The 8,754-nt window shown below is 31.0% G+C and overlaps 1 protein-coding gene across 1 annotated transcript; it reads right to left on the bottom strand.

Moving 5' to 3' along the window:
- Positions 1–101: 101 nt before the first annotated feature.
- On the bottom strand, positions 102–8,247 carry LOC117107056 (plexin-B-like). The gene is made up of 9 exons (XM_033248578.1): positions 8,212–8,247; positions 7,452–7,580; positions 6,894–7,009; positions 6,309–6,426; positions 4,283–4,439; positions 4,057–4,153; positions 1,415–1,529; positions 1,156–1,299; positions 102–245 (listed from the first exon to the last, which is right to left on the bottom strand). The coding sequence occupies exons 1-9, from the start codon at positions 8,245–8,247 to the stop codon at positions 102–104; spliced, it is 1,056 nt and encodes a 351-aa protein (XP_033104469.1).
- Positions 8,248–8,754: the final 507 nt, after the last annotated feature.

Below are 8,754 nucleotides of genomic sequence, written 5' to 3'. Positions count from 1 at the left end.
AATTTAAAATACAAATGACAAAAGAACTTAGAATCAGAGTCTCTTTGGAGGTGCACTGGAAGGCTGAATGTTTGAGGATATTTTACATTTATAGTTAATCTTTAAAGTGCTGAGTAAAGATGTATCACACAAGGATAAAGTCTTACTGTGTATTGGGAACAAGTAATATTAGATTCCTCAACAGACGCCGGAATATTTGACGTTTTCCCCTCAATTGTCAGCACACACTCATAGACAATGGGGACCTGAACAAAATTATGAATACAAAGAAAAATAAATAAGAAAAAATGTTCAACTTGCTGTCAGATTAAAACCAACATAAAACTTGGTTCAAAAAACACTGGTAACAACAAAAACAAGTTTAAACTATAAACCTAAAACATTTTGTTTTAATTGCTGACCTAGATATTTAAATTTGATATGAAATGACAATCAAAATATTATTTTACTAAGAATAAAAAAAATGCACTGTTTTGGAATACAAAATAATTATATTTAATTTGAAAAAAAATAGGTATTATAGAGAACCTGTAAAAAAAACCCCAAAACCAAGGTTTATTCTACAATGCTCGGTATTATTATTTAAGATAGTTTATTCTGGCAGCCCCACACTGATTGCATAAGTAGTAAATGTAATTCTAGAATGTACTTCCTAAAATGAAGAATTAAGAGCTGGTCTTAATATCTCTGAACTTGAATATGCAGTTCCAGTTTGGGGTCAATATCACTCATAAATAAAGCAAAGTACAGGAACAGGTCCAAAGAGGAGCGCTTAATTGTATCTTCCCCCCTCCCCCAACCTAAAAATTGTATAATAGATGTTCAATGTATGATAACCTGCATCCCTCTCATGATGAATAATGTGAATCAATATTACTATGTGCAGTGTACAAATAGTTACTACAGTATTAGGGAACTTTTGATTTGTGCGACCACGCAACGCTAGAACGAAATCACTCATGCGTGACCGTCCTACATGGCGTCCTACGTTCTCTGCATTAATATATTTGGCCAAATTGCGTTCCAGAATCTACTCGATGAGGCGATATTAACGTTCTCGCATGCGTAAATGACTTTTAGTGAAGTCATTACGTTCTACGTCCTACCGTCAATAACAAAGGATGTATGACATGGCCTTTGACACTTATTTCTTACTTTTGTTGCATTTGGTAAATTCTTAACAGGTATACGGACTTCTTTCACTAGACTCGCATGAATCAGTTCTTCATTGGTTTGACGGATAATTTGTGGACATGAATCATGACCTTTCATACCACCAGGAACTGGTGTCACAGTTGCCTTATTAAAATAAATATGCAGATATTGAAATATTTATTATGTAATTAGAGAAACTCTTCAAAAATCTCATTAAAAGCATATTTACATTTAAAATTATAATTTTAGTATTACTCACATTGCCATTCAAGATCACTTGATCATCCGTACTACAGAATGCTGATGCATTTTGGGTACATGTGTTGCCATAGAGACACCAATCACAGGTAAAGCTGGTAACACATTCGGAACAACTTAAATAAAAAAGAGGGGAGCTGTAGCTTGAGTTCAAATCCATGTCCAATCCCTTCTCCTCTTAAACCTTAAGCTTATTATAATTTAAGTGTTACTCTAATACTTGCTGTTGATATCTTCATACAGTGGATAGTGCATACTTGTGTCTGTATACTTTATATTAATATACCACACATGATATTAAAAATATATCATGTCCTTATGCAAACCTTAAAAAGTTAATTAAAACATTGAATATTTGTTATTTGGTATTACTGGAGCCTTTTCATCGGGTACAAAGTGCTCTGTTTTTCCTGGTCATTGGGCCACACACAAGTGTAGTTGCCATATTGGTGCAGTAACAGGCAACCCCACCAGGTACCCATTTACACTTCTGAGTAGAGAGAAGCAATGCAATTAAAAGTGCTTTGCTCAAAGACACAAGCGAAGTGCACAGGGAGGGATTGAAACACCCCAACCTGGAAGATGTGAAACCAAACCATTCCAGTTGCACCAAACCACATTCTTATACAACAGCAAATGACTCACCATTTACAGAATAGAAGTGACACGCTCTATAGTACAGTATAAAGGTTTTAAGGGAATGTAGCTTTGTGAAAAAAAACAACTCTGGTGTTACAGGATTTGAATCGAGGACTAAATAAGATATATATTCCTATTCAAGGTAAATATACAGATAAAAAAAAAAAAACCTGCACATTTGCAGACCTTTCGCTAGATGCAAAATAATATTGAATCATTATTATTTATTGTGTCTGTAATTTGGCAAGAGCATTATTATAAAACAAGCAATCTAAATATTTTTTCTGTTAATTGTTTAGCTCATGCTGTGGTTTGGTAGTGTGAAGTTGCCTTACTTTAAATCCTAGGCCAAATATGTATGACTTTTTTCACAACAATAATTACACTTCACTGAAAAGGCCAAAAGAGACAAGGTTCTAGAACATTGATATACTTTTTAACAAAGACAAATTACACTAAATACTTAATAGTTCACATGCTAAAATTTACATAATCAATAACAAACTAGAATTAGAATCTTTTTGATCAAATAATATTTTTCCCACACTAGTTGCCTTTAAATGGTTCAAAACTATTCTGGTAGTTATAATTGGTGCAACCACAATTGTGCCAAATGCATTGTTCATTTCACAGTTCAAATACAAGCAATAGGTTTGAAGTGAGGATTTTCCTCTATTATATAATAAAATTACATGTACAATGAACAACTTTAAATGCTCATGATCACAAACAATTTTGACATTACACAATTGACGGTCACAATAACCATCTTTGGGAGTTGTGGATTTTCTTGATGACTCAGTGAACAAACACAGTGGAATTTTTTCAGAGTTTGTATACACAAGAAACAGCTACAAATGACTACAAAGGACTGAACTTCAACAAGACAGATTCTTGGTATATTTACTCTGAGATGCTATTTGCTTTATTTCCTCAAAATCGTATTACAAATTTTTCTACAGATTAAAATTGATTTACTTCCTTGTAAATTATATGTCTATATTTGGTGATTAAAATTCAGAATATTGGCTGTTTTAATTTTTCAATTTCATTTTACTATATATTTTTGGGTATAATGAATTAATTGTCTATATATAAAATAATGTAAAGTAATCTTATTCTAAAATGTAGGGTTTACAAATGAATTAGTATGTAGTGGGTTAAACAGTAAATTGTTCCATATGATAAATGGAACAGTGTAATATTTAACTCATTATTACTAATTTATTTGTAATGAGTTGAACATTGTTTCAATTGGTAATTTAAATTATGAAAAAACATAATCAGATGGTACAAAATAATAAAAATAGTTATGAACAGTGCAATGACATACAGTAACTGTACATACAATTCAGTTTATTTATATTTTAAGATATTCACAGCCTGTGTTGGGCTAAATACAAGGAAATGGCAAAAATAAGATTGTTATTATTTTATTATAAAAATCTGTGCAAAAACTAAACTGTTTTGATCTCATTGAAAGCTAATAAGCTTAGTTGATATTTTCTAGGAGCAATTTTATTTTTCAATTGCCTCTTTGAGTCATTTTCTCATATAGTTTATTACAGGCAGTGTACTTGACACAGTGTGACAGTGTACTTGAAACAGTTACAGTAGACTGGAATTCATAGCTGACAATATGCAAACTTCATTAAAAAAAAATACATGATGCAAAGACAAATACAGTAATGATTGATCCAAACTAATTTGTATGAAAATAAAAATGTTTCTAATAATGATATAACACAATACATTATATTGTTTATATAACATTTTAAAATTTAAATCAACAATTTCTTTGTAAAATTAGAAATTACTAATATAATGAAAGTCATACAGTAGTTTGTAAGTTTTCAAATCTGTGATTCTTTACTATAAAGAGAAATAAATATAATATAAAAATACAACATTATACAAAATAAAATTACAGTAAAAAGTAATAAATTGTTTTTTTGTTTCAATGGAGATTACAAAATAATACAAAAGTAATGAAATCCAACTTACAATGTGATGGCACTGCAATCAAAGAACCTGAATTGAGTGGTAACAAAATCAACATCAGTTTGAGATGAATGCACAGATAACGAAACTTCCACAGCAGCTAAAAAGATGACATAATCAACTGAATTAAAAATATACTGCTCATGAAATAAATTTAAAAGTCATTAATTATTAGATAAAATAAATTATAATCTGGTATTGAAAAAAAATATCAATGCTGTCATCTCACCTTCTTTGTTTGGTATCTGTGGCACTTGTGTTCTAGGTGGTGATGTGCAGGTGATCGTTTTTCCATCTTTCAGTCCAGGTGACACAAAATCACCAAATTTACAACTATAATTTTGGTTGGCATTTAATGGTGGGAGTTGCTCAACAGTTAATTTTACCTACGACAAGAAGAGAGAAAAATAATAATTCTCTGCATCTGGTGTTGCTATTGACATTCTTGCACTGATCTCTTTCTCGCAATATCAATCATCTGTCAGTAGGCTCCTTCAATACTTGTATTAGGTAGTTCTAGGGGTTTCAAATTCAAATTCAAAAACTTTTATTGTCCAAATTATATAAAACATACAATTGAAAATTTGTTGTTTGATGCACTACATAAAATAGAAAAAAGTTAATAATAAAAAGTCAACACAGAAAATACAAAAGGTTGAACACACAATACAACAAGATAAAATGCCATACAAATTTTAAAAGCACTTAAAAATAAGACCTACTGTACATTTAAAACATAGTGTAAAAAAAGATTTTTTTTTTTTTTAATTTAGAAGCACCAGAAAAACGAAATAGGCCATCCAAAATAGAAGATAAAGAACTTGTCACAAAACAACAGCCTAAGGGCGAAGCAACAGCCTAAGGGCGTAGCCCCGAGCAGAGGTGGCTTGGGAGGGGGTGTATCCCTCAGTATGTATGGAAAACAATAGAAAATTATGACCTTTTATAGTGCATTTAAAGGTGTTTAAATGTTGGAATGTCTTTAAAGGAATAGTGTTGAATTAGCTTTCACAAAGATATTTCAGTTATAGACATAGATGGCCACGGCTGCTATTTTTTACTCACATTATTTTTCTAGGCTATGCATCTTAATCTCTCACCCTAGTCTAGTGTAAATTTTTACTCTAGGTCATCTGAATCAAGAGATGTATAGTATAGGCATAGGCCTACTCTATTTTGTTGACTATTAAAATTTTAAAATTCTATTAAAAAACTTGTGATGTTAACAACAAATCTGCTTTACGGTATTTTATGGATTTTATAACCAGGAAGTTACGAACAAGAACCATAGCTCGGGGAATCGAATCTCAAGTACTGTATTTGCAGAGCCACGTGCATGCATTGTGGGCAACTTAAAAACGTCCATTTTCCAGCATGTTGTAAGTGAAATTTTCACTGCGTAGGTAATGGTTTAGCCTTTACATTTTTGGGAATCCCCAATGAATGTCGTTATGAAAACAACGTAATTTCAATCAATAAAATCTGTTTATCAAACGTAGGCTACGTTGAACTGAGTAGGCCAAGCCATCACGGTAAAGTATCCGTCCTAAATAATTGTTAAAAGACTGCCGGACCGGACAGCTCCCTGGCTAAGCCCTTGGCTGGTTTTATGGTGAAATACTTGGTCCAAACAGAGGCAGTCTGTCTTAGATACAGCTCTGTTTAATCTCTTGTCTCTCCTATCTATTCCTATCTTCCATTAGTTTTAACCAATTAAATCTATCAAAGGCCTTTTAGAAAGCCATAAAGCATACATACACATCTTGTTGAAATTCAATACAATGCTCACTTAAGACATGCAATGTGCATTACTCCAATTGCATCTCTAGTTCCACAACCCTTTTCAAATCCAAACTGATCTATTCTAATCCAAACTGATCTATTCTAATCCATTCGTTCGCCCTTTTCTCCATTTGTGTGGTAAGTACCCTAAGCAGTATGTTAGCTGATGGTACGATGATCCTTGCATCAAGTGGCATTTTTCTTTTTCTCCAGTGGCAACAGAATACTCTTAGATATGTCCTCTGGCCAGAGGATATTTATATTAGCAATTGTAATTAAATATCACACTTTCCTATTTTGTAATGTACAGTATTAGTTAAACTACAGTAAATATAATGCTCAACAAAATAATGATTTATTCAAAATCACTTTTATTCAAAACCAACAATAACATTATCATTATTATTTCATTAGATACAAAATTAAGATAACATTATCTATAAATGAATTAGATGTCATGGTCATTTACTTACTTTGACATGTTCATCTGTGTAATGGACGAATGGTGGCTCAACATCTGTAATCTGTATGCATTGTGCAGTGTTGCCAGGCAACCAATAAGAGCTTTTACATTCTTTAAATCTGGTACATCTGTCATAAAATAATAAGGGAAACTAGTGCAAGATAACCTACTAAAATTATAACTATACTACTTAAGTATTATTAAGGTTGCTCCAATGTAAATGACTACAGTGAAAATTAAACAAGCTACTATAATATTACAAGTCTTTAAATCAACACTTTGGACAAACATAAACAATGGTAAAATTAATACCATTGCACTGCCTAAAAGCATGTACTGTCGCGTTATGGGCTTCAATTTGATAAATCATTCGATTTTCATGGATTAAAATTCATTTGATTTCTTTTGATGTGGTTATGTGGTACTGATGTTGCACCAAGTGGTTTTGTGTTTTGTAGTAGGTATGATGTATGCACAACAAGAGACACACCCCTGGTGCATATACCCATGTGTTCCTTCGCCAATATTGATTCAGATCCAGATTAATGATGGATATAATAACAGAATTGTACAGTACATATTTAATGTAACTCACATTTTCTGCAGTGTACACCAACCACAATATGGGTCTCCATCTTGGTCTCCAGTTGGTCTGATGCACTCATCACATGTGGTAAACTGACTACAGTTAGCTACTGGTAGTTTTAGCAACTAAAAACAGATTATTAAACAACACTGTAACTTCTAGATTGATGCAAATTATCTACTGAACATAATAAATATTTGAATTTAATCACAGATGTATTGCATTTCATATAAAGAGTGATGAAAAGTATATTAACAAAAACAAACATGTCACTACCAGTAAAATAGTAAAACCAACTATAATCTTGACCAATTAAATAAATACTAATCTATCTTTGATAATGTTTTGCATCAGGAAATTTAAATAGGGGTGATGTTTTTTGAGTTCTACCCTAATCAAGATTTTTTTCTCAATTATTTGGAAGCTTACTATAACATGTTACAGTACAGTAGGGCAAAACAGCATCACTCCAATACTATTATCCACTAAAACACTGAACAGTACAAAAAGCATAATATCAACAGAATTTTCAAATGTGATTATAATGTGAAAAAAATTCTAGCTCACCATTGTTTCTGTAAGCACCATCAATTGATTGGAAGTTTTGTCTAAAAATGTATCTGACCTGACCTCTTGACCTGCATCTAATGTAATATTTTCATACACTCTGGCTGAACTTTTGCTGATAATGTTAACCTGGTATTCAATAAAAAAAAAATTTTATTTATACATTTATACTTTTTTATTTTGCTTTAACTTAACAAAAAGGATCAAATTTACTTTGGCCTGGAGCTAGTGAGAGGTAATTCCTGCATCAAACATTTTTACTTTACAACAACAATGATTTACAGTATACCTATTTAATATAAAATATTCATTGACATTAACAAAATCATATCAAACTATTACTGAATAATGATATGATAGGTATTAATACATTGCAGAATTTAATGTTAAATTTTCTAGCTAAATTTTCTATATTTGATTTAATTTGATCTCATTTATATTCAAAGAAACAATAAAAATGACAAAAACAACAAAGGTAAGAAAATAACAACTCATTTGGACTGACAGGATTGCCAGAAAGTGAACCAAATCAGTCAAGTCGCACTTGGATGCCAAAGGAGAACACTGATTAAAGTCAATTAAATATAATCGGTATACATTATTTACAACAAAAAAAAAAAAAATTGTCATCAGAAAATACATTTGATGATAATAATAATACTAATAAGAATCTATATAATTACAAGGTCAAAAAGGAAGGTACAATACAAATTATTTATATTGTTTTCATAAAATGTTTATATTCTGTTAGAAGACCTACAGTAATTCCCAAGAGTTCATCTGATGTTGTTAACATGATTAAAACAAATGTGGTAACAGCAAGCCAAACCACCCACTCGTCGCAAAAATCAATTTTTAGTAATTCATACAGGGTTAAACAGTAAAATGAGAGCTATAAAATGGTAAAAGAATAATTTAAATCCATCATTTTTTTTTATGAAGTTTACAGAAGTTTAAACATACAGCTGTTTAAAGAACAATATTTGAGAAATCAGTCTTCAAAATTTATGATTTCAGGCATTTCTCAGGCAGAAATTATAATTTACTGTAATATTGAAAATGGGGAAAATATGCAGTAGCATGATATATAGATATATATATAGGTCAGTTTAGTGCCATAAAATAGATATCAAAATGTTTGCTGGTTTGGCTTGTCTTTGCCACATATTGTTCACTTATTTTAGACTTTACCAAGTCATGCATCCACAAGTTGATGGAGAAAATAATCTACACAAAAATATAACATTACTCTTGTTAACATTGTTAATTTTTTTTAAATACCTCTTTATTTATTAGAAGAATG

This window comes from Anneissia japonica, unplaced genomic scaffold (assembly GCF_011630105.1).
Source record: "Anneissia japonica isolate Jap-2015-1 unplaced genomic scaffold, ASM1163010v1 scaffold9291_len582782_cov165, whole genome shotgun sequence".
Classification (NCBI taxonomy): Eukaryota; Metazoa; Echinodermata; class Crinoidea; order Comatulida; family Comatulidae; genus Anneissia; species Anneissia japonica.
This window is presented reverse-complemented; position numbering and strand designations above follow the sequence as displayed.